Here is a 26572-nt window from a genome sequence, read left to right on the forward strand (position 1 = left end):
ACACACAAAAATGTTTTCAAATAAATGTGTAATCAAAATTGTAATTTAACAATTTTCAGAAGCTACAAAATACATCTGTGCGTTTCATTTATAAAATAATTCATTCATTCACTCGCTCGTAATAATCCGTCTCATTTACGTAAATCAAAAGTAAACAAATAAATAAAGAGAAATCCACATAGGGAGAAAGTTACCATGCCCTCTCGCCACTTTTCCTGCCTTTCACCCCCACCTGCTGTGAAAAAGTGAATCACTCAAGCGCATCGAAAAATGAAAAAAAGGTTAGAAAGTAAAAAAAAAAAAAAAAAGGTTTCATAATTTTATTTCAAAAGTGGATTTATTTTAAAAGTCATTAGCTATGACCTTAAATATTACATAAATGGGATATTTTTAGATTATTTTAATTTTATGAAATCTTTCCAAGTTAGTTAGGTGTTCCACTTCAAAAAATATGTAAAATCTTGATGGGTCGTTTCCGTAAATTTTTCTAAAAAATTTAAATGATTTCTTTCCTTAATTTTAGTCCAGTGTTTCTTTAATAAAATATCAAAGGAGAATTTCACTTCTTAAAATAGACAACTGTAAAAAATATTAGCAAACCCTCAATTATGCTGGCTTCATCTGCTTTACTTACTATACAGGTAATAAGGGCATTTGAAAGAATTTACTTTTTATCCCTGGTCAAAACGCATGCGTTAAAAGGGTTTTAAAACTTTTTTAGTTCGTTCGGAGCCATTTCTTTAATGCTTAAAATGTAAAGGTTATTTTTTTAAAAAAATTTTCACCTGATAACCTTTTTTCTGGACTAACTTTCATTGTATATGGGCCATTCATTCACGATTTACTCGTATTGTCATTTCATAACCTCTTTACTCCTGCAAGATATGCAATGGTTTCAAATATAAAATTAACAAGGCGCATATATTTTATATGCGAAATAATTCATCCAATTATTTTTTATAAATATAATTGGGATAGGATAATAAATATAGTCAAAATTTAGAAATTCAATCAAACAGCTTAATTTTTAATATCACATGTTATTAAACGTGCTTTTTTAATATTACGTGTTCTATAAAATAAAATGTTTTGGCAAAATTAAATGTTTTTTTTCAATAATTATATTTCATAATCACACAATAAGAGAATATATTACTATTCATATATTTTTATTTATTTTTTGTAATTTCATTAATAACAAATTAAAATTAATATTTTTTTATACAATATTATAAACTTAGTATTCTAAATTCAAATCTGTAATTTATCTTGAAGTGACCAAAATTTAAACTTTAATTTAAAAAATCCACATGAGAAAACTAGGTATTAATTTAAAAAAAAATTTTTTTTTACTTAAATGCTTAACAGTATTTGTGGAGATTACTTTTTTCAAAGTATATTACACGGAATTTAGTTTTATTTATTTTCAATGAATCTCTGCAGAAGTCACTTAGCTTTAGAAATATTTCCTAACTGGAACAAATTATTCAATGTCAGTTTGTTTTCTCTTACATAATAATTGAGGTAAAATAGAGATAATTCATTTGAATGATTATGATCATCTTAAACATGAATTTCTTATTTACAGTTCCTTTCATAATCATGGTGACTGTTTACTGGAGTGTGGGTGTTTTCTTTATAGTGGTGGATATTACTGGAAAACCTAACTTTGTCATTAAATTCAAGATACCCGATTCGACTGCAACAAAATATCCGGTGAGAAATTTTATCAGTTATTCGTAAGTGTGTCATTACAAAATTAAAAACTGTTAAATAGTCGAATATAGATACATATTAATTCTTAATCAAATTGTTCCTTTCCATTCGGCTTTTTTTCTTTCTATAAACTTAAAACGTTTCACGTTTGAGAGAATTTGTATAAAAAGAAAGCTGATCATTTTTATATTAAAGTTCTTATTTAATTTAGTTTGTATATTGCTGTTTAGCATCTGAGAAAATCCTCTTGACTATATTTCCATTTTTCAAAATATCTAAAACTGAGTAAGACGTTTCGTTATTATACGTGTAATTGTTAAAAAGTGCTGTTAAGAGACGTTACTGCCATGTTGAATTAGTTGCTATTGAGATTCAATAACTTAATTAAAAGAATCAATATAAATTAGAATAAAAATAATTTCCACCGCTACTTCTTAGCTAAATTCCAAGTTGTTTATTTGGTAAATTGCTGACTCCGATGTCTTACAGGTTACCACAGCAATGTCAGAATCAATTCGCGCGCCAGCATGTTTTTCACAACAAAGCAGGTTATATTTACAGTTAATAGCCAAAAAATATTATTGAAATGAGTTAACGGAAAATATTTAAAAATTACAACAATGCTTTAAAAACTTATAACATATGCTGTAAAAATTAATAATTATTATTTGCCGTTACAGTGTTTTTATGCAATTATTTTTATTCGACGCTGTTCCACAATTGACATATATTGTACTTGCTTCTGATTGCTTCATTTCTTATATACGCTGTGCTCAGGTACAAAAATTGTAATAATTAAAAACCAGAGGAGGGCAGTCTCCCCGAAATTTTCTCTCATACTCTTCAATAAAGGACTTTTTTCCCCCTCCCCTCGCATTTGTGGACTTAGCCGAATTTATTCGTCAATCATATCCATAACTATTGTTTGCATGTCGTTGGCGAACAATAATACTTGAATCCAGCAATTTTACTGAATCTATTGTACATCTTTTTTCTGGCCGATTGGAACTAATATATGAGACCCATGATTACAACTACTATTGTAATCATGGGATCACTTATCAAATTTAATTGATTTAAGTCATTGGATATATGGATTATACATGTTACATTAAATGTAATAAACTGATGATTCGTATAATTAAAGATCATTATTCATAATCATCAATAAATTTAGTTGCAATTCTAAATAATCACTCGTAGTTATATATTGTTACGAAATTTCCGGGGTTCGTTTGGATAGTGGGAGTTATATGGTGTGGAGAACGCTCAATCAGCAGGCGGCAGTAGAAAATAAAACAACGACGTTTATTTACACGAAGACACACAAGACAGCACAAAGACGACAACTATATACAGCACAAAAGACGATTATCTTCAGCCGAGACGTGCAGCATACAACAGTCTCTACTGCAGACAGTAGCGCACAGCTTAGTTCAGCACTAGCTCCACTCCGTCGCTGCTCCGCTTATCTCTGGGAGGCCAGTTCTTTACCGTCGATCCCGACTACGACTACTCTTCTCTGTCGCTTCCGACTACTCAATTCACCCCCACTCCCCGGTAGCTTCAGCTCCTTTTATAGGTCTTAGGAGGCGGGACTAGAAACCTCTCAACCAATCATGAACGTTCGAGGCGTATCTCCGTTCCTACTGGACGGATCGGGAAAATTCTCGATGTCTCGGGTATAATCCATTTTGGCGCCAAAGTCGCCAAGCTCTGGGACCTCCTATGGAACCAACTATGCTGGGAAGCAGCATCAGAGGTTCGTAACAATATAATACCGGATTTATCACATTTGCCGTAACATATTTATTATATATTGTGTTATTATGCATAAGGATGCACCTTCAGATGGTCAATACTTTGAAAGTTTTGGTTGGAAATTTGATTAAAAAAATCCACCCCTATATTTTATATATTAAGCATATGTACCAAATTTCATCTTTTTAGTTTTTAAAGTTTTATAGTTATTGAGCTCATTTATACTCAAACAGCTAGACGAACTGCCCTATTTTAATTTAATTATTTTTTCCTTTCCATCCGCAGTTTGTTTACATGCAACAGTTAAAAGAAGAATACATATAAAATAGTCGACTCTATTTCTCACATTCTTCTTCACATAAATTGTTGACCGAAATTTTCATTTCGAAACATTTTATTTTCTGAAATTATTTATCAAAATCATTCTAAAAATGTGTAGATACCCCATGTAGTTTTGGGTGAAAACTCCCTTCATCCGAAGTTTGAAAGAAATCTACAAACTTATTCTATATATTAAGTTTCATTCGTTTAGTTCAAAACGTTTTTCAGTTATTGTGTTCACAGACAGATAATTATAAGCCAAAAAATATGTTTGTGAAACTTGTAAATTCATCAAAATTCAGAGTTTTTTGACGATTACAATATTTTCCCTTTGTACACTTCGTATCGGCGAAAGTAAAAATTAGCCATAAAGTATTGAAGTATCTCCACGTTCCCTTGACGTATTTTAAATTCTATAAACAACCATAATTCCGAAAATGTTTGAAATTATATTTGCCTGTCTGTTTAGTTTTTGCATCTAAACTGTAGATATGTGTCAAATATGTACAAAATCAGACAGCAGAAAATATGTCTGTCTATCTATCCGTATAGTATGGATATGATAAAAATACAATGAGTTAGTTGATGGATAAAATTCGTTACATTTATTTATTACTAGAATTGAAGAACTGTACCAAATTTTGAACTACATCCGTTAATGGGTTGACTGACTGTCAATCTGTCTATTCGTGTGTATATAAATGCGATATCTTAAAAAGTAAGTTAGGCAGATGAATGACATTAATGATCTGTGCTTGTTACTAAAGTTGATAACTTGTGTCGAAGTTTGAAAGATATACAATAGGACTGGAAAACAATGGAAATAAATCCCAAACATAGAATTACTTGTTTTCTTACATGTTATATACTATGAAGTTAAGCACAAAACACGGCAAATTGGGGAAGTACACGAAAATATCGAATAGGAAATTATTCCCCGTTTTTTTTTTTTTTTTTTTTTTTTTTTTTTTTTCAAAAATTTTTCTAACTATTTTCGTAAAATGAATCACATATGAATTGCCATTTCTTAAAGGAATTAAAATATATCGAACTAACTAATCAAAATATTCAGAACTTTTTTACAAAATAATATATTCTAACTTGCAACAAACTTGTAGTCTCAAAATTGATACAAGTCTGCTTTCAAATTATTGAAACTCTTCGACTATTAGACTAAAACTATAGTCGACCACTACACTATTTAAATAATAGCATTTAGCGACTGAAAATGATTTTCAGACTCTAAACTTCGACTGCTTTTTAACTTAAATTCATGAAGCTCGTTGGAAAATCACATTTTACCTACCCTTTTTCTTCACAAAATCAATGAAATTAAAGGATGAAATTGCAATAGAGGAATACTTTATATATTTCGATAAATAATATCGATTTTTGTCTTCAGATTTACTATACGGGTAATTTACAACCAATGTATTTTGTTTATAATCAGTATGAAGGAAAAAGCAATAAGAAGCTTAGTTTTAATTCTTTAAGCAGAATTGCTTCACAAGAGTTTAACAACAAATGCCACTTTGTTAATAAATGGAATATTTTATACAGCGTTTTTAAACTAATATCACGCCATTTAAAAACTTTTGATACTTACATATTTCTATTTGGTATGCCTAATAAGAAATAATTTGGATACAATTGTACAGTGGAAAACCACCTCCAAATCGCATATTTTGATAAAAAGCTTATTTCTTAACAATAAATTTCTAATGTCTTGATTTTTCAAATTTAATTATTGCTTTATGAAAATATACTGGAGTTTGAATAGATTTTTTAGATAGTAAATTATATATAATTCAATACGTTTGTAATAATGATCCAAAATTTATGAAATGATTTTCCGATTGTCTCACGGCCTATACATTCATCTGTTAATCCAGCAGCTTCAGCATTTTTTTAGGGGCGGTGGAAAAATTTTAAAACAAATTTTTTTCCCTCAGAAATTATATTTATGTCATTATTCATAAACTCAAAAATTGCCCTACACTTTGCAGTATGTTTCTCATATATTAAGAGATTGTCAAAAACTGAATTTTAGTAATTTAGAAATAGCTGAAAAGAAGTGTATGGAGAAACGTCTTTGTAGCTTACACTGACAAAGAAATTTAAATCAGAAAAAATCATGGCTTAAGTTTTATATCTATAATCACTTCGGTTAGGGTCCAGGTACGATCAGGATAAATTTTCCTCCTCCAATGAGATTGTTTTGCATTACTTCTAATGCTTTGTTTGTAAAATCAAGTGAAACAAAATGAGATTTTTTTTTTTTAATTATTTGAAAACGACATATTCAATTTCAAAAGCGGTACTCAAAAAAGTTGTAAGAATTTCCATTAAACTTAATACTAATATTGCATATTTTTTTATGGAACGATCAATACTAATATTGCATATTTTTTATGAAAGGATCAATACTAATATTGCATATATTTTTATGGAACGATCAATACTAATATTGCATATTTTTTATGGAACGATCAATACTAATATTGCATGTTTTTTATGGAACGATCAATACTAATATTGCATGTTTTTTATGGAACGATCAATACTAATATTGCATGTTTTTTATGGAAGGATCAATACTAATATTACATATATTTTTATGGAACGATCAATACTAATATTGCATATATTTTTATGGAACGATCAATACTAATATTGCATATTTTTTATGGAAGGATCAATACTAATATTGCATATTATTTATGGAACGATCAATACTAATATTGCATATTTTTTTATGGAAGGATCAATACTAATATTGCATGCTTTTTATGGAAGCATCAATACTAATATTGCATATTTTTTATGGAACGATCAATATTAATATTGCATATTTTTTATGGAAGGATCAATACTAACTGCTATTAAAGATCTAATGCTTTTTCAATTTTCAAATAAATAAATAAACAAATAATTTTTTTAAATTTTGTTTTGAAAGAAGATAGATACTGACAAATAAGTAATTGAACTACAGATGAATTTATGAATACATATGAATGATAATTCAATATATGAATGTGTGTGCTCCAATAGCAGAGTACTAGTCTAGTGTGAAAGTTTGGAGACAGCGTTTCAGCTAAGATTGTGCCAAATTTAATTTATAACTTCTCAAAATATTAAGGTCCGTACCAAAACATCTAATTAGCTTCTAGACAAGATATTAATATAACTAAGCTAAACTATATGAGTTTTGACGATAATTTACTTTCACAGAGATTCACTGAAGATACATTTCGAGTAGTTGCTGCTCAAGTGCTTTTTAATCAGACGGTCATCTCGATTCCTGTCATTTGCTCCTGTTTCTTAATAAGGAACTACATAGGATACAATATGGGAATGACGCTTCCAAAGCCACACGTATTTATTTTTGACATCGTTGCTCAGATATCAGCCGAAGAAGTTTTCTTCTACTATTCTCACAGGTAGGTAAGTATTGATAATAAAATATTTAAAGTACATGGAAAAATTTAGATTTTTACTCAATCGACTCGAAAAATTTAGGCATCGAAAGCTTTTGACATCATTTGTGTGTAATAATAATTGACATCATTTGTGAGTAATAATAAATTTTATTTATAATTAATTATTTAAAATATTATATAATCTTTTACATTTATTTAAGATACACACTCAAATGCCTTGAAATACTTTTAATTCGTATATTTTTTTTTCATTCTGATTATCATTGCTAATAGACTTTTACAGCACATTGAGATAAATGAAACTATTGACTATATTTAAAAAAATCCAATTTTCGTTTTATAAAATGATAGAAAATATGTTTCTTTTTTAAAGATTTTTGCACCATCCTCTTTTATATAAGCGCTTTCATAAGAAACACCATGAATGGATAATACCTATAGGAATGAGCGCCATCTATTGTCATCCTGTGGAACAAGTATTGGCCAATGTCTTGCCGACTTACATGGGATCTATTCTTGCTGGAACCCACGTCACTTCGCTGTGGGCTTGGTTGACTTTTGCTACTGCTTACGGCGTGATTGTTCATTCTGGTTATCATCTACCACTAACTCCTACACCCGAATTCCATCATAACCACCATCTCAAGTAAGAATGTTCGTCAAATAGTTGTTGTTAATTGTGGCACTTGTTAATTATGGCAAACAAGCCCAAGTTTTATGCAGTAGTTTCTGAGAGTAAAGGCTCCCGAGCACACAAGGGCAGAAGTCTGACTTCTTGCTCATATGAAGATGATACTTACACACTCGCTTGCACAACCTCTTTTTACAGGGAGACTCTTTCACACCTCACAGATAGAACACAGGGTAAAGAACAATCATGCCAGGACTCGAACGCGGGACGCTCAGATCATCTCTAGGCCAGGACGCCGGCATTCAAACAGTAATATTTGTATACAATCAACAATATAGTTTAAATTGAAAAATAATAAATAACTAGCCGCTTCTGGTGACTAGCTGTCCGCAATCATTTACATTTAAAAAATAACTGCAAAACCAAAGAACCATTCCCTCAGCCGCAAACACAGTTACTGATTTTGACAATTTTTATTTCATACGAAATTAATACTATCAAGAGTCATGTGAATTTTATATCAAATAGATGGTATCTTTTCTCTCAACCATCGTCCATTTCCGAGAGATATTTCAAAAGATTATTTAACTCTGTTGGGGGGGGACCTGTTTTTGATCGCTTTGAGGGGGAAAAAAATAACCCTGACAGTGTTCGACAATTATAGCAACTAAACAAAATATTTAATGCAACGATTTTGTCAATTTTTATTTTGTATGAAATCCATAACCTATAGTTATCTGTCCTCTCTACCTTCATTTCGAATGATATTGAAAATAAAATTAAAAAAACAGAGGCTGCAGCACCAACTAGACCAATTTTTTCAAAATCGCCAAAATTGTAGATTTTTTTTAATAAATTTTGTTGCGCATATAATTAAGGTTTAAATTCATATCAAGCAATGGTACAACATTCTGAAAGTATGCTCCTTTTTAAGCACTGTTGGGCTTTCCTGTGATATCATTGGGCATATTAAGATATGAAAAGAAAATCTGGGGCATCCATATCATAATAAATTGATTGGTGTTAAAAATCTAAAATAGCATAAATTATATGCCTATCAAAATTTGAAGGCTTTTTTTTGTGTGCGTGTAAGGCATTAAGACAAAACTACACAAAATATTTAATTGAAATTTTTAATCTTGATGAACCAACTGATCACCAAAGGCAGCTTGCCAGATAATAAAAGAAATGACATTTAAAGAATAATCGAACACGATCTTGCAGAAGATAAAAATTATGAATCTGGAAAAGAATTGTAACAAAAGAACAAATCGCATTTTAGAGACATATAACTTCATATATCCACAAAGTATTGATTAACGAATAAAATGATGCCTCAAATCATAATTCAAAAATTGAGTGATATGCAATAATAAAAGTGAAATGCATTTGACTTTATATTTTTCATTTAAATTTCCAAATAATATTTAAATAGAAGTAAGTTGATGGTTACGGTTAAATTCGCAATGCAACTTATTCTGAAGACCATTTTTTTTCTTTGATATCTCTACCTTTCTAATAGTTTCGAATTACACACAACTGACAATTTTGAAAACGAATTCATTAACATTTCCAAGTATTTTAGGAAATTGCGACAATAATAAATTATTCAAAAATATATTTCATTTTCTTTTCAGATTCAATGAGAATTTTGGTATTGTTGGCACACTGGACTGGTTTCACGGCACTGACAAACAATTTAGAAAATCGGAATTCTACAAGAGAGACCTGGTGCTTTTATCTTTGACCCCTCTGCGTATGCGGAAAGATGACCATAAATAATAATCCCATGGCATCTGAAACTGGACAAAGGATGAACCTGACTGATTGAACTGCAGCATATAACATACGAAATAGACTTCAGTGCAAACATCTCATACAAGAAACACTCACAAGGCCATCGGCGATGAGGCTATTAAGGGGAAAAACTCGAAATCTGCTTAATTTCACAATTACTCGCCTTCGAGACGACAAAATCACCCCTCTCGGAGAGAACATGTGAAAATAAAGTAAACAGATAGATACCAAAGATTTCAAATGTTAGTTTTAAGATTTTGCTAATCAATCTCTGACTAACTGTAAACATAAATTATGGAAAATTATCTAAAAATTCCCCATGAATTGTGAAGGGATATTCAAATAATATATAGCTCTACAATAAAAAAAAAGCTTTATAACTGGATTTGAATAATCGAAGTATATAAATATGTATTTTTTTTCTTATCTCACTTTAGGTTTCTTAAAAATTACAAAATAATCATATAAATTATTTTAATATCCTTTATTGCAAAATGCAAATAAAATAATCAACCAATACATAAAAATTAAGAGGTGAGAAGGGGATATTAATTTTATTTTTATATACCAAATATATGATATTTAGTTCATATATGAAATATTTCATATATGAACCAAAATATCTTAAACACCTTAAACTTAAAGCCTATGTATTTAGGCATTTCAAACAATTATATTCTTATTTGTGAGTCAATAACTAATATAATTTTTTATGAAGTTTTATAAGTGTGTTTAGAATTAGAAGAAAAGACAAAAGTACTTGATGCTATTTCTTGTTGCCCTAACTACAAACAAACAAAAAATCCTTCAAATCAAAGCAAATATTCCATTAATGATCATTGCAATTCTTATAGAATATTTGCTATTTAATATCTGTTTTTAAAATGAACGAAGGGAGTGACTGGAGCTATCACAACTAAGAAGCAAGCTTCCTTAATATATATATTTCTTGCTTGTATTCAAGGCTTGATTAAATCTTCTAGGCCCTTGTGTAATATAATTTCTAATCAGCTAATTTTTTTTATCAATTTTAGTCTTGATGTTAGTAACTTTAAATAACAAATCTTAATACACTGAAATTATATTATTATTATAAATAAATGACTGATTACAGATCACTTCCTAAAAAAATCGATTTTAACATATCACATAAAAAAGTGCCGAATTAAAAGTAAACAAAATAGACAAAGAAAATGACACAATTTATCTCAACACAATCTAAGTAATATTTAATAATAAGATTGTACATTTTTTAAATTATAAGGCACCATCAAACCTTCTAAACTTGGGGATTCCCTTGGCAATTGACAACTTAATAATCTGGCATTGCTCGAATTAATGCCTTCATTCACGTGCTTTAAAATTTGCACCTAAACAGATAAGGTTCATGGCAGAAAAAATAAACTCAATTTTCTTTTCAAATTCACACCTTATGAGGGGCCACACTTTCTTCCTATACCCCTTTCCTCTTGAAATAAAGAAAATAAAATCTTTAAATGAAGTTACTTCTATAAATATAAGAAACTACTTCAATGAAACGATTTTATTTCCCTCGATAATTTATTAGCTTTTATTGCACTAGTATATATTGTAAAAAGTCACATCAAAGTCATGTTTATTAAAATGTGTAGCAAACAACTCCTTTTGATTTTTCATTTTCTAACAATAGACTTTTCTTTCTTTATGTAATAACCAAAGTTTTTTTTCTACTATTGTTAATTCTTGGTGCCATATTATCAGACAAATAACTAGCAAAATATTAGGTTTAGAATATTTAATAAGGCATTATAGAAAATTTGAATATCAAGTCTTTTGAAATAGAATGGGTATGAAACCAAATCAAATTTAAAGGATTTCCAGATAAAAATATTTTCATAAAAGTAATTAAAAAAAGTATTTATGTTAATTTACATATGAATGCATTTACTTTGTGAAAATTATTGATTTGCACATTATGTAACTTGTTAATTGCTGCAACTCTCTTTTTAGCTATAGTTTAAGACATTTTCTTGCATTATTACATCAAATATTAAATCATAGGTCAAAAAGCTTTTAGGTTGCCTTTTCTTCACATTGTTAATTGCTTAAAATAGGCAGTATGTATTTAGAAAACATATTTCTTCATAGGCCAATGATATATTATCTGCAGTTAGTCTTTATATGTAACAATATCTTGTAGACTATATATGCTTGTTATCCAAATTCTTTAGATTAGTAATTTGTAGTAATTGAATGTCTTGAAATTTTTTAAGGAGCTGAGAATAAAAATTATACAATCCATAATATTCATGTTTTGCCCTCCTCCTACAAATAGAATAAACACTGGCCTAGAAGGGATTAAAGCAACTAGTATGAATATAGAACCATACACAAATCTTTGAATTATCTTCAAATTGGATTTTTTAACATAATGACTATTGAACTAAAATAGTGAACAATGTGGAAAATTACAGAATTCTTCAAAACTCAAAGTATTATAATTTTCATCAGATCTGGCAACCCTGCTAATTTTTTACTAACCATTCATCATAGGCATGAAATTTGCGATTGTGAAGCCAAAAGTTTTCATAATAATAATAATCAATTTATGGTGAACATCTCATTTGATGATGGCTCACATTTCTGGTGTAGCTTTCCACGGTTTCCTGTAATAGACTATTCTTTAATATTTCAGACTGATAAACATCATCCGTGATAAGACAACTTAATTTGATCTCATTTTGCTTGAAACAATTCTTCCCTGCAGGATAAATGTAAATTCCTGAATAGTTTTCTAAAATTAAAATAATTATTAAATAACAATACATAACTAATGATAATATTTTTAGTCTAGATATTGAAATTATGAATAAAATTTCAAATGATGCCAACAGTTTATTTTCTAACATTAAATGTTTGATAGTAACTATCATAAAACCATACTAGTTAAAAATAAATATATTTAATTTGCACAGACAGTCTCTATGGTTTCCATACTTGATTGCTGATTAGAAGGATATCAAGATTTTTAGAAAAAATAATGCAATTCAAATTATTAGACAAAACTCATCTTGTATGCCAGATTAAGATCAGCTCTACTGATTAAAATAAAAGCTGTCAATTTCAGAGTAAGACATTTAAATCTTTTCCACATTACACGTTATTATATACTGACCTTTGCTTCATTTTTATTTAAAAATAAAATAAGGAATTTTGAACTTATTCTAAAGTTGTATATATTCATAAGTATTCTGCATTTGACAAGTATGCATTTCGTTTTTATTTTCAAAACAAAAATGCCAGAAAATTATAACAATTTAACAAGTATTAAAAACATATTTTTCAATTATAACTTTATTCCTTCAAACCGACTGCTGGGCTATTTCATGTAACTTGTAATAAGATTATATTTCTTAAAAGAAAAGTTTACATCCACAATGTTGGTATTTGCTTATACTTAATGTTTCCATTCAATCTTCACAATAATATTTATGCTTCATTTTTTAATTTTAGATTATGTATGCTAAAAAAAATATATATATTGTCTTATCGATGAAATATTGATACTGCATAATATCCAATATTCTAAATAAGTACAATAAGAAGATATTTTAATAGTGCTGTTGAACATTACTTCATGTACTTTTAAGTTGTTATTCTGTGAGAGGATAAGGAAAAGAGAAACCACTAAACTGAATAGTAAAAGCATTTTATTATAATATATTCCAAAAACTGTGAATAAATTTTTTTAAAACAAACTGATTTATAGGTGCTATTTATTTTTATTCACTATTATATGAAGAATCTCACTTGTGACAGAAGTTTTTGGACTTTAAAAACACGATGATACTACTAAATCAATGTATTTTTATTTTTAAAATGGTAATATCAAAATGAATTGTTAGAATATAAAAATAGCATCTACTTAGTTCAAACTACAATATGCCAAAATGAGGCAAAGCCAATTTTCTTTTATTAATATATTTTTTAAAGTACGACTTAATTATTATACTAATCTTTTTATAGGCAAACAATAAGAGAAAAGATTGCTAAATTCATTAAAATATAGTGTTCATCCACAAGAAACAAGCATATTTTCCCTTGTTATTTGTATTTTAATGACTATTTCATATTAATCCTGCTTTACAAAATTATTAAACTGGACTTGACTGTTTTTAGATTAAGAAAACTAAATACATAGAAACATTTTTATTCTAATTGGTAAAGTAATAAAAAATATCACAAAGCAAAATCTGCATAAAAAAATAAAATTAAGCACTTTTGTTCAGCAATAAAAATACCTTTGAAAGCATTGAACACATTTTTCATACAGATCACAATTCTATAAAATTTTGATTTATAAAGCAAAGATCTATGATAACATTGAACAACAACTCTTAAATTTATGTTTCTAGATTAATGCTTAATAACATTTAATGCACAAAAATTAACAAATATATAATTTCTAATATGAAATTTCTACAAATAAAAATAACTATCATAATTATACATTAACATGTATAATTTAATTCGTAAAAAAATATTTTCTTTTGTACTAGAATTGAATGGAAGCATGACAGATCTCAATGGGAAAATGCAACAGTTTCTTTAACTAAAATATTTTAACATTCTTTTTTAAAACATGGAAATGCAACAAATTATTTACAATAAATTTGCTAAAGACACTGCAACAGGAACCAATTTTTGCAAAGCACCACACAAAACATCTTGCATTTTTTAAAGCAAGTTATGCATAGCCAATTAAGTTGAAGCCATTTACTGAGGTTCCACAAGATTGATTAAAACTTTCCTGTAATCTCCAGACGTGTCACCCTAACAGGATAGAAAAAAAAAAAAAAAAAAAAAAAAAAAAAAAAAAAAAAAAAATCAAAATGGGCATGGAATTTTTAATGCTGAATTGTACTAACATAATAATCTCAAATCATACAAAAATAAATCACATTTAGTTATTTAATCCCAGTAGCTTCAAAAAAAAAAAAAAAAAAAAAATGAGATTTGATGCAAGTACAGTAAATTTATGTCATTGAAATTTAATTTATTTCACTGGGAACTAGAGTGAGTAATGTTTAAGAAATTCACATAAAATTTACACAATATCTTTAATGCAAAATCATTATGATTATGATGTTCATATTTTGATTCAAATGTAGGCTCTACCACTAAAAGAAAGATTTACTTTTTAATGCATTATGCAATTCATTACTATTATGATTTCTATCATTCATTAGTAACTTATATGCAAGACACTAAAACAGTCAATTCAAGTACTGCATAATATTAGTATAATAAAACCATCAGAGTCTTTATTTGATTTAAAGATATCTAATTAAAAGGATGGTATTTTGAAATTGGCAATATAATCACATTTTTTTTTATATAATTTCAATTTTAGTTTAAAATATTCTCCATAATATCAATAATTTTTTGTAAATAAAATTGTTTTCAATTAGTTCTTTTAAATATAATTTGAGAATACACAAAAACCTGAATTTTTTTTAAAAAAAGAAAAAAATGTAATTTGTTAATATATTAGAGAAAAAAATATTTTGTGATGAACGATTATTCTTCTTACTGGTGTGTTTAATGTACAATAAATAGCATTCAATTCAACTATGGTAGAATTTGAATATTTGCTCCATTCCTAACATCAGAGGGAAACATATATGATATTACATCCTGATACAGAAAATCAAGAGAAATTGAGAATTATCAAATACTCACACGTATGGCTTCAATTAATGGTTTTCCATAGTTCCTTTCATATTCAGCTTTGATTTGGACCATATCAATTTCACAACGAGATACCACAATTCGGATAAGGGTATCGTCATCAGTTCCAAGACCCTGAGTAAAAAAATTCCATTAAATTCAAAATTGGTTTCTATTGTCCTGAGAAATGTTGATAATGAGAAATAAATTACTTACTACCTTCATGGCTTTATACAATTTTTCAGCAAAATAAAATGGTCTGTTTTCGACACATTTAGCTAAAAAAATCAAAATAAATGTCACTATATTTCTTTAAACATGAAAAAAAAAATATTAATTATAAAAATATTTTCAAAATAAAATAACATTGAAGTATATATTTTTTAAACTATTATTAATATGTGCAGCATAGAATGCTAATTTCAAATAAATTTTAAAAAAAATCAATTTTTTCATGTTTTTACATTTTTGAGTTAATTACTGATGTTATACTTTTAATCAGAATGAATGGTATGAAATGTAAAATAATCAGTGATTAATTAAAAAAAAATTATATTAGAACTATTTTTACTTACTTTTTTATAAATCAACACAACTTACTAATAATTATAAAATAGATACCGATTGTTTAAGAAAGCCCGAATGAAATTGAGAATAAACTCACCCCCCCCATTTCTACTGATTACGGAATTTTCATTGTTTCAAATCATAATTTATCAAAACAATTCAGAAGGGATAATTAATTATTAATGGCAGTTCCTCTATTACTAAACTTAAAAAAAAAAAAAGGACAAATTCTTGCTAGTTGCAGTCAACATGAGTATTTATTCAAGTGTATTCAACAAGATAAAAGTACTGAAGCAACTAATTTGTAAGAAAGAAAAAGAGAGAAAAACTTGGTTTTTTAAAAGTTTCTTTGATTGAACAAAAGGAGCTCTGACAGAACTTCAATACATATACAACAGTTCATTGTAAAATGTATCAGTTAGTTTGCACAAAAGTTTTTGATGTAATTTTAGTGGGAAAAGAGAAAGTTGCAACAAGCTGATTGGCATCTTGAGCTATAATCTAAATAAATTTATGTCCTATGCTCACTTTTTTTTTTTTTTTTTGTAATTTTAAAATTTTACACAAATCCTTTTAGTCAGAAATATAAAATATTTATGTAAACTTTATTACGCTGTAAAAAATTAGTAAAATCAATTACTAGATAAATTAATAAATGTCCTTCAGAAAGTCAGGTGAACAAGGGGAGCAAAATAATGAGATTATTATCATATAAAAAAAATTTGCATGAAGATATTTTTCAAAATTCATAATAATAACAGCATATAATATAATAATTAAAAATATATTTAAAGAGGGTAAGAGTTGTAATAAGATTAACAGTATAAATACCATAACTGGCCAAATTCTAACTGATTATGTCATATCTAGTCTTTTTTATAATTCAAAGATATTAGAAATTTTAATATTATTCTAAATGAGTAATATTTTTATATGTACACAGAAAATTAAAGACTCTTTTGAATTTAATAAGAGCAACTACGATGGTGAAGCATTTACCAGAAATAAATATAGTATTAATGGATATTTATTACAATGAGACATGCAAATTCAAAATCATTACATCTAATGGGTAAAATGGAGATAATAAAAGATGTAACAGCTGAAACATCATTAAATTTATTTTTTCCTATAATTATGACAATTTATTAGGATATGCTTAATATATATGTCACTTATGATGTTCATCATTATTTACATTTTATTCTATTCTAACTCATATCCTAAGAAATATTATCACACAGTTAACAAGGAATATTTAGCAAACACATTTTTAGAAAATACTGAATTTTGAAGATTTTAAAAGAATCAGTTATTTATAAGTGTATTTTCATTCAAAGATACATTCATAAAGTGATTAATTGAGCATAAATGTCAATATCAAATTGTAATAAATATTCAAATATTTGCATTATTGAAAATGTCATATATGAATATTATAGATTTTCACATAAAAAATCTTTTTCATCCTATTATTGGTAGAAACTGAATTATTTAAATACAATACTTTGACAAAAGAATGTAACAACAGGCAAATACATTGCAATGCAATTTAATTTCGTGATTACTTACTTAAAAGAATCGGTTTAAAAACAAATTTCAAAGGATATCAAATTTGAGATAAGAGTACAGTACATCTAAAAATATAGTGATTCATCACTTACCGATTGCCAGCATGCCCTTCTTTAAATCTCCAGACATTTCACTCTCAATAGCCTGGGCAACTGTATGTCCAGCAAGCTTTTGATATTCATAGAATGTATGGGCCAATTGTTGGTAACTTTCAGAAACAAGGATAGCATTGAAAGTGGATTCATCAGTACCCCACTGACCTACACCAGCTGCATATAAAGCCTATAATAATAATTTCAAATGATAAGTTTTTAATAGAACAAAGCAATCTGACATTAGAAAAATATATTGCAATATTAGTTTAAAAGCTTTTAACTTTATTATGAACTAAATTCTGAACCCCCCCCCCAAATACTTTCAATTTCTTAAAATACATCATTAGAAAAACTGAAAAGTCTAGAATATATATCCCCCCCCCTTCCCCAAATTCATTATCTGTTGGTATATTTGTATGAAATCAAAATATAATTAAACCAATTACTCATTTCTGGAAAAGTGAACATAGTGAATTGTTAAACACACACACACACACGAAAAAATACATACAAATGTGTAAAAGTGGGATAAATATATGTGTATAAATGGGATAAATAAATATAAAGAATTTGCTTTGATGCATGTGTTAAAGAATAAACTAGTAAAGTTTATTTAAAATATTAATTAGCAGGTGAAGAAGGTCTAGAATGTTATCTTTACTTTTTATTTTTCAATCAGGAATTTTTCAAAATTTCAATTATATGCTCAGCATCTTGCATTAAAAAAAAATTAAGTATTCTACAATAGATGCATCTTAACTTTAACAAGAATAAAAGCAGCAAAAAATGATATTTTTTTAAAAAAAAATACTTTTTGTGAATCTGCGTTTTGGAATACATTTCAGGAAAGTTCAAAATATAGCTGCAGATAGAGGAGAGGATCACCAATCTACAGGACTGAAAACTTATTAAGAATTCTTTTGAATAATGACATAAAAGATATTTAGCATAATAAGAAAATTCAAATTAAATTCTAGCATAAAATTGCAATACATAGCAGAGAATTTGATGCACACACATATATTGATGGTTGCAAAATGATCTTTTCCCTAATGAATGGAAGTTACCGAGAATAAAAATCAGATAAAATGTTTTATTGTCTATCTTTTAATAATATACAACAACTATAAACATCAGTCTTAGATCTTAAAATAATAAAGGAGTTCCGTTAATTAAAAATTTAAATTTCATGAGATTTAATAAGTTAAACCTATGAAATTAAACTAGGCTATAAAATTAAATAGAAATTGTTCATAACATGCAATTATATGCCTTGATTTAATTATTTTTAATTTTAATAAAATGATAAGAAAAACGAAGACTTACTTCAGCAGTTTGTTTAGCTCGATTAGAATCAGCAGGGTCTTCAGATCTAGCTCCCTAAACAAAAATAGAAGCAAAGAAATTGAAAATGTCATATCTTTCAGAGATAAATGACAACAGAATTAATACAACTAGATAAATTTATCTCAAATCTTGTGAAAAAAAGAGGGAAAAAATATTGAGTAAAAATTGCAAAGGTACACAAGATAGCAAGTTCCCTTTATCATTATTATACACAGATTCTTCAGTTTTGACATTTAATTAAGTTTTATAACAAAATATTTGTAAAGAACTAAGAATTAATGCATTTTAATGTATTATTAAGATATGTTTTTAAAATTCTGATTACTAATGATGCTTTAGTTTTTTATAAAGGTGTAGGTGCCCTTGACATGCAACTTCCTGCGATTCTTTATACTGCGCACCTTACGAAAAAGGGCCTAGTGTGTTACAAATTTTAGTGCAATTTGTTTTTTATTATTCATTCCATTTTCTATTTTTCACCAAATCTAGGAAAAGCTTTCTGGGATTAAACAGTCTTTTATATTTAGTAAAATTTAAAACAGATTGCTACTTAAACTTTTTCAAAATTGAAATAGAATTTTAAAAAAAAATAAGCTTTTAAATCTAAGAAGTGAAATTCAAAATAAATGTATAAAATAATCTTTCAAATAATTTTAATTGATATTTATAATGTCAAAAACAGCAAGATTTAGACATAAAGCATTAAATCAAATAAAGAAAAGTACATTCAATTAAGTCTAAAAACATCTAGATGTAATATAATTCTGAGAAAATTAAGTAAATATACTGTCACAAAACAAGTAAAAATTTTAAAGACAAATTATAACAATGAAAGTTTTAAAATTGAATAGTTTAGGATTTTTTAAAATTAAAAATTATACACAGCAATATTTCTAATTAGAATTCCATTCAATTATTCACAGTTAACTGACTTATTTAAACAATTGCTGAGAATGGAAACATTCAGAGAAATCAACATATTGTCTCTCTCAGAAAGATTCTTTACTACCAGCTAATAAATCTGAATTTTTTTTACATATCTAAGATGAAGTTTAAAAAGTTTCAATTTTATTTTATTCATACAAGATTATCTGAAATAAGTTAAAAGTTACTTAAACTTTGACATCAACACCAAATGATTTTGGTTACATGAATAATACTAATATTCTTGGATATATCTGAAACACTTGAAATTATTGCTCCATTTTTATCAATACTGAAACAATAAAGTTTGAAAAGGCATTAAGAAGTACTATAACGCTGGACATCAAAATATATCAACTTGTAATCCAAATAATACTTCATTAATGTGATGAACAATGAAACAAATCCTTAATTCCTTTTATATTACTAAAATAGAAGGGGGGAAAAAAAAACTTACAGTACAAGCTGAAACCATCAATCTTTGGAAATGTCCAGATGTGTCACTTTTTATATCTTCTTCTAAAGATTTTCCATACACTGCAAAAGAATGGGGCGGCTTGAATTTCGAAGTTACTTAGAAACTTTTATATGTATATTTCATATTCAGTAATTGATTATAAGGGGACAAATGTTTTTCATCCACTTTTTTAAGAACTTATATTTTTTAATAATGCATTAAAATATTACTAACAAAATAATGGCCAAACATAAAATTTAAAGCCCTTCTTATTTATTTATATATTTAATCCTCACTTAATTCACCTAACTACTCAAAATGTTGTACAAAACATGAAAGATTACAGAGAAGATTCTCATAGCATACATGTTACAATATTATATATAAAGAAATTAAAACATGTAACATGCATACCAGTATTCGGATATAAATTTAGAAAATAAAGAAAAACATTTAGACCAAGAACTAACAAAAATAGAAATTAATATAGAATACTAATGTTATAAATAATAATATAGAAAAAAATAGGAAATTATGCACAAAAATTAAGAAAGTATAAGTAAATGGATTAAAAAAGATTAATCTATCATCAATTTAAAATTCTAAAATTAAAAGTTTGTTAAGAACATTCTTTGAAAAGTTTTGAAAAACAGAGCACAAAAGCAATTTTTAATGCAGCTTTACAATCTATATTCAGTTCTCTTTCATATTCCTAAATTAAGCACTCCAACAGAAGATATTTATCATCTTGTTGTGCTTCTCCACATTTAACACCTCTCAATCGTCACAAAGAATCTCTTCTAATTCATCTTACCATGTGTAGTAAAAATCCTATTCAGAAAAAAGTATCTTCTAATCCCTTCAAATATAATTCATAAAAAAAGTTCATATGCAAAACTACCTTTTATAGAATTAGACCAACTGCCTAGTCAAAGGTTCATAGCTTTTTACTTTTAAATTTGTTTCCGCTTGAGCTTTTGAATAAGAAAATTTGTAATCTACATATTTTTTTGATTGCAAGCTTTGCAAGTCAATCAGATTTCTTATTTCATATTTGTCCCGTGTATGCTCTTATCGAATATTATTTGATTATTCTGTCATATTCAGTTATTTTATTTTTAATATTTTTTCATTTAGTGAATCCAAGGCCAAAAGAGTGGATTTTGAATATGCAGCTATTGCAAAGCTATCCTACTATTGTTTGATTATATATTTAACAGCTAGCTTTACGGCCGGAACTTCAGCCATAAAAATCTAACAGTTGCCAGAAAGTCTATATATTTTGTTTTCAAATTCAATCCAATTAGCAAAACCACACCCAACCTTTTCATTTACTTCTGATCCATTAGTGTAAATCTTCTTTATTTTCTAGAAGTCGCTAATTCAGTCTTTGAATTTCTCATTCCCAAACCCTCTCTTCATATTCAAAATTAATGATGTTATTCTTGACTTGAATCAATCTGATACTATGAATCTTAATGTTCACTTCCAGTTAGAAATTTTATTTTTATGTCAAATAGTAGACATCCACTAATTCTTCATCATCATGATTAAAGTAATTAAAAGGAGATAATACTGTTAATTTGAAATAGTTTATTGTTTAGTTTGACATTATCATGGCACTATAATTCCACTCCTTTAAGAGCAAACTTTTTAAGAATCGGTAAACACATTTCATTAATAGCTTCTGCTTTCAACTGAAAATCTTCAATTTTTCAAGACTTTTTGTTTGGATCCTATTCAAAAACATTTCCTCTTTGTATTATAAATATATATATAATATATTTATTAAGAGGAAATGTTTATGTATATGTAGACCACAGAAATTCATTGAAAATTGAATTTATATCAAATACCATATATATTATTTATTCTTCAAATGTAAATTAAAGAAAACAACAGACTTACGTCGTTGATACGCTTCATTTATAGACCATATTTCTTGATTTGTTCTGGTACAAAGAATCTCAATCAAGATATCTTCATCCGTACCAAGACCTCTTATTGCTTTCTTCAACTCTGAAGCCAAATAGTCATGAGTAGGCATCATTAATCCAAGAATAACGTTTTCAAAGTTTCCAGTAAGTTCACTTTTCAAGTCATCAATCAAATCCTGTACAAAATCATATTTTAAAACAATATAATAAATGCTGAAAATATAATAAAAATACTTATTTTTTTTTCTACATCAAAAACATTGCAGCAGAAACATGAAAATAATATTTGGTAATTTTTTTGCTGGCAGTACATCAGGACACCTCTCCATGTCCCTGCGACTATAACCTTTATGATTATTTAAACAGTTGGTTGGATGGCATTACATGAGCAAAACTGCCAATATATGTTTTTGTACAACAAATAAGTATCAATATAATTTGGAATAAATTAAGCAATTTCTTCATAACAACAGCACAATAAAAAATTTACATTAACAAAAAATAGATAGCATTAGTATTCTATAAAAATAAATTATAATATTCAATACAGAAAAAATATAATTTACATCACAGATTCCAGGAAAAATTTCAAATGGAATTTTTACAAAAAATTATTTTAAGTAAAAATTATTTAAACAAATGTGAAATATAGTTAAGATATTAATCATATATTAGTAATTAAAATTTATAACTTTCTAATAACTATAACTTATGAAAGATATTTTCATACGTGCAATCAAAGAAAACAGTATTGTCTGAAAAAATTGATGTATAATTTAAATCACTTTATTGGCATATTTAAATGAATGATGTAAAAGCTTACTTTTCCATACAGTTGCTTAAAAGCTATGCCAATATAAACTCTTTGTTCATTAGTACGTTTTGTCAATACTTTGATAATGGCTGTTTCATCAGTACCTAAAAATGAGCAAAAAAAGACAACATCAACAAATTTTAGTCAAGATTTTTTTTCTAATTTTTTTTTTTTAAATAGGCCTTAAAAATATTTTTTAAAGATGAAATTTAATAAATGTTTGGTAGAATTAGTACAACATTTTATTCTAAATGAATTTTAGAAAATCAATTTACTCTTAAATAAATTAATTTGAATTACACAAAATGTTTTTAAGGTATCACAATTTAAGAGAATCATAAATAATTTAAAAATAGATATTTAATCAGATGGACAATAAATACCCCAAAATAGATTTCAATTCTATAGATAACTAAGCTTCTATTATTAGTTAATGTATGTCATTTTCATTAAAATCATAATTAAAGTAGTATATTCTTAATTTAAAAAATAAGGTGGATGAAAATCTATTAATATAAATGTTTAAAATGTGAAAGCAGCATAATGACAAAAATCCAGAGAAACTACCCAAATTATAGTATTTGTAAATTTATTGAAATAGTCCAAGCTCTTTATAAATTTTATGAACAATTTTTAGCAATAATTTTTAAATAATGTGTTATAACATTAATATTCTCAAAACAAGGACATTTATTGCATTTGTTGAGAATTTTAACTTAGCATACTTAAAGTTAATTCAAATTTAGATTGTTCTTTTAATTACTAATTTCAAAGAACATCTGATTTTTATATTGCATTTAACTTCTGAATAATGTTTTAATACATAAGAAATCAGGAAAGTTTAATGGCTGAATTATATAATTACAATATTGCCTATCAATGAGCTTTGGGAAAGAAAATATATTACTGGAAAAATAGCAAATAAAACATATAGCAGGAAAAGAGTTACAACGTTATTCAGAGAAATCATTTTGAACGAGATGGAGAAAATAGAATAAATTAAAAATTCCAGTTGAATACTTTAAGAAATATAATAAATGTTTTCTTACCAAAACCTTTCATCGCCTTCCTCAGAATCTCAGCATCACTCTTAGGATCAAAATCTGGGTAGGGCTTTACAGTTCCTTCTCCAGCTACGTACTGATAAAAATTTCCAAATTACATTTTTGCTATTTAATTAGATTAATTATTTAAATTTCTAATTTTACTTTTACATTGATCAATAATTATGATAATAAATTTTGAGATTCAATATAAAAATAAGGATGCATTTTGTAAAGAGATGAATACAATCCAATTAATATAAATAATATCAACTGCATACAATTTCAAATTCTTCAAAGAAAATGACAAACTTAAAAAAAAAAAAGTTATCATTGACTATCAAATTAATAATACATGAAAATAATTTTGCTTAGATCAAATTATAATATAATGTGATAAAAAGTATCAAAAATAAAAGTAACAATGCATTTTAAGAAAATGAATAAATAATATATTAACGAAGTAATAATAATGAAGTATTAATAATTTTACATTGATTAAATTATAGTGAAGGTAAAGCAATAAACTGTTAAAAAATAATTTTAATATATTTCAGATCAATAAATAATTTTATCAATAAATAATATATATTATTAGAAGCAATAAAGTAAAATTTTCTTATAATCATAATATTAACCCTTATTGTGGCAAGATTGCTTTTTTAAAGAAAAGCAAAAAAAAAAAAAAAAAAAAAAAAAAAAAATGTATATAGGTAGCTACACATTTTGTATAGCATCTCCTTTTGTATAGTATACCATACATACAACTTTTTAAAAATTATTTTATAGTGATAGTATGTTTTTATAAAGTTGTATGCATGGTATACTAAACAAAATGAGCATAAGAGTTAACAGTTAAACAAAACAAATATTTAACTTTACACCATTACTCCCATGGGTAAAAATATAATGTTCTTTCAGTTTGGAGTTAATATTTCAATATTGAATAAAACATTGTTGTCAATGCAATATAAATATAATATAAAACTAAAATATAACCAGCAAAATTCAAAATTTATTAAAATCTTAAAAAAGTGTTCAAGTAATTAGTCTAGTTTCTTTTTTTTATTGTTCATAAATAAAATATATCAAAAGTAACTGTACTACATATATTCTCAATATAAAATACAAATCTCAACTTCTGTAAGATTAAAGCCTACATAAAGTTTAAAACTTTCCCTTACGTATGCCATTCTTTGTTGGTAAATTCCTGGTGAGTACCGGTTAGATGAAATCTGAAAATAAAACAGTTAACAAATAAGTTATTTTGAAACAATGTACTCTCTTTATATTAATAAAATTCTATCGTTCTTCTACACTAGTTGATTAAAATAACTTTCCGAGAAGATATTCAACTTTGAAATTAAATTTACTTAAAATATTGCCATTGAAAAAATAAAAGTAACTTAAATTTGATTTTAATAGTTATATGGATGAAAACAAGACATTCTTTAATTATAAAACTCCTAAAGATTCAAAATGGAATGAAAGAAAATAATAAAGTCACAGTTATCAAATAAAAAAGGAATTCTTGATGACAAAAGCAGGGAAAGAAATGAAAATAACACATTTCATGCAAAATAAGTTTAAAGGACAAAAATATTAGTTTAAAGTATGTAATAATAATATAAGTTCAAAAGATGTAAACATTAAACATCTGTATCCAAGTTTTCAGGATTTTTTAAAAGTAAATTTTATAAAAAGAATAGTTAAAAAAGATTTCACCATATGCTTGGTACAATTTAATCCTAAATAGTTCAATATACTCCATTAAACCAATCCATAAAATAAAAATAATAATTTAAGTAAAAAAGTATTAGGATGTAATGCCAGAATAAAGAAAAATATGAATATTGTAAATAATTCACTTTATCAGTCAAACTTGATATTCTATGTACATATGAAATCTAATCCCATTGAACACATATTGTAATTTTACTTAAGTACCTAAGGCTTAAAATCAAATAATTAAATTTATGTAGCAATAAATATTACAGAATTTTTTTAATTAACAGTCGAATTAGAAAACAGTTTGAAAATAAATTGGATCATTTTTTGTAATTTAAAAAGATACATAAAATTGAGGTCAATAATAACAAAAGCAATAAATGATTTTTCAAGTTCCAATTCCATAATGACAAGAGAACAATAAACAGATAAAATTAATTAAACACTGGTGGAATACAAAACTTTTTTAATGATCATTAAAGATAGTCCATGTTTTGAATATAGAATATTTGCATAACATTAGAAAAATGCATGCTTTTTGTGATATTTTTTGAAAACATTAAGATCTGAATATATTATATTGTCAATAACTGTACAAATTTACGATAAAATAAGGAGTTAAAAATGGATACGATATATATAAAATGTGAGCATTCTAGTAGCGTTACTTTGCATTAAGCACTGTAAAAATTAACTCACAGTAAGAAACCAAC

General features: G+C 26.5%; 2 protein-coding genes across 3 annotated transcripts in view; one reads left to right on the forward strand and one right to left on the reverse strand.

The window, feature by feature from the left end:
- Positions 1 to 10056, forward strand: part of LOC129965784 (fatty acid hydroxylase domain-containing protein 2-like) — a 35875-nt gene extending 25819 nt beyond the window's left edge. Inside the window, exons 5-8 of the mRNA XM_056079965.1 lie at positions 1589 to 1716; positions 7030 to 7238; positions 7612 to 7884; positions 9507 to 10056. Coding sequence (XP_055935940.1) covers positions 1589 to 1716; positions 7030 to 7238; positions 7612 to 7884; positions 9507 to 9651 — 755 coding nt within the window. The 3' untranslated portion in view covers positions 9652 to 10056. The remainder of the gene's footprint in view (positions 1 to 1588; positions 1717 to 7029; positions 7239 to 7611; positions 7885 to 9506) is intronic.
- A 3282-nt stretch (positions 10057 to 13338) lies between these two features.
- Positions 13339 to 26572, reverse strand: part of LOC129965711 (annexin A4-like) — a 32161-nt gene continuing 18927 nt past the window's right edge. The window contains exons 3-12 of one of the 2 annotated variants that reach the window (XM_056079825.1): positions 25316 to 25366; positions 24138 to 24228; positions 23098 to 23192; positions 22246 to 22450; positions 20338 to 20417; positions 18936 to 18989; positions 17607 to 17796; positions 15595 to 15653; positions 15388 to 15510; positions 13339 to 14478 (exon numbers count right to left, since the gene is read on the reverse strand). In XM_056079825.1, coding sequence (XP_055935800.1) covers positions 14422 to 14478; positions 15388 to 15510; positions 15595 to 15653; positions 17607 to 17796; positions 18936 to 18989; positions 20338 to 20417; positions 22246 to 22450; positions 23098 to 23192; positions 24138 to 24228; positions 25316 to 25366 — 1005 coding nt within the window. In that variant the 3' untranslated portion in view covers positions 13339 to 14421. Of the gene's footprint in view, positions 14479 to 15387; positions 15511 to 15591; positions 15654 to 17606; positions 17797 to 18935; positions 18990 to 20337; positions 20418 to 22245; positions 22451 to 23097; positions 23193 to 24137; positions 24229 to 25315; positions 25367 to 26572 lie in introns of both variants that reach the window. The other variant, XM_056079824.1, reaches the window with a different exon arrangement.

This window comes from Argiope bruennichi, chromosome 4 (assembly GCF_947563725.1).
Source record: "Argiope bruennichi chromosome 4, qqArgBrue1.1, whole genome shotgun sequence".
NCBI classification, from domain to species: domain Eukaryota; kingdom Metazoa; phylum Arthropoda; class Arachnida; order Araneae; family Araneidae; genus Argiope; species Argiope bruennichi.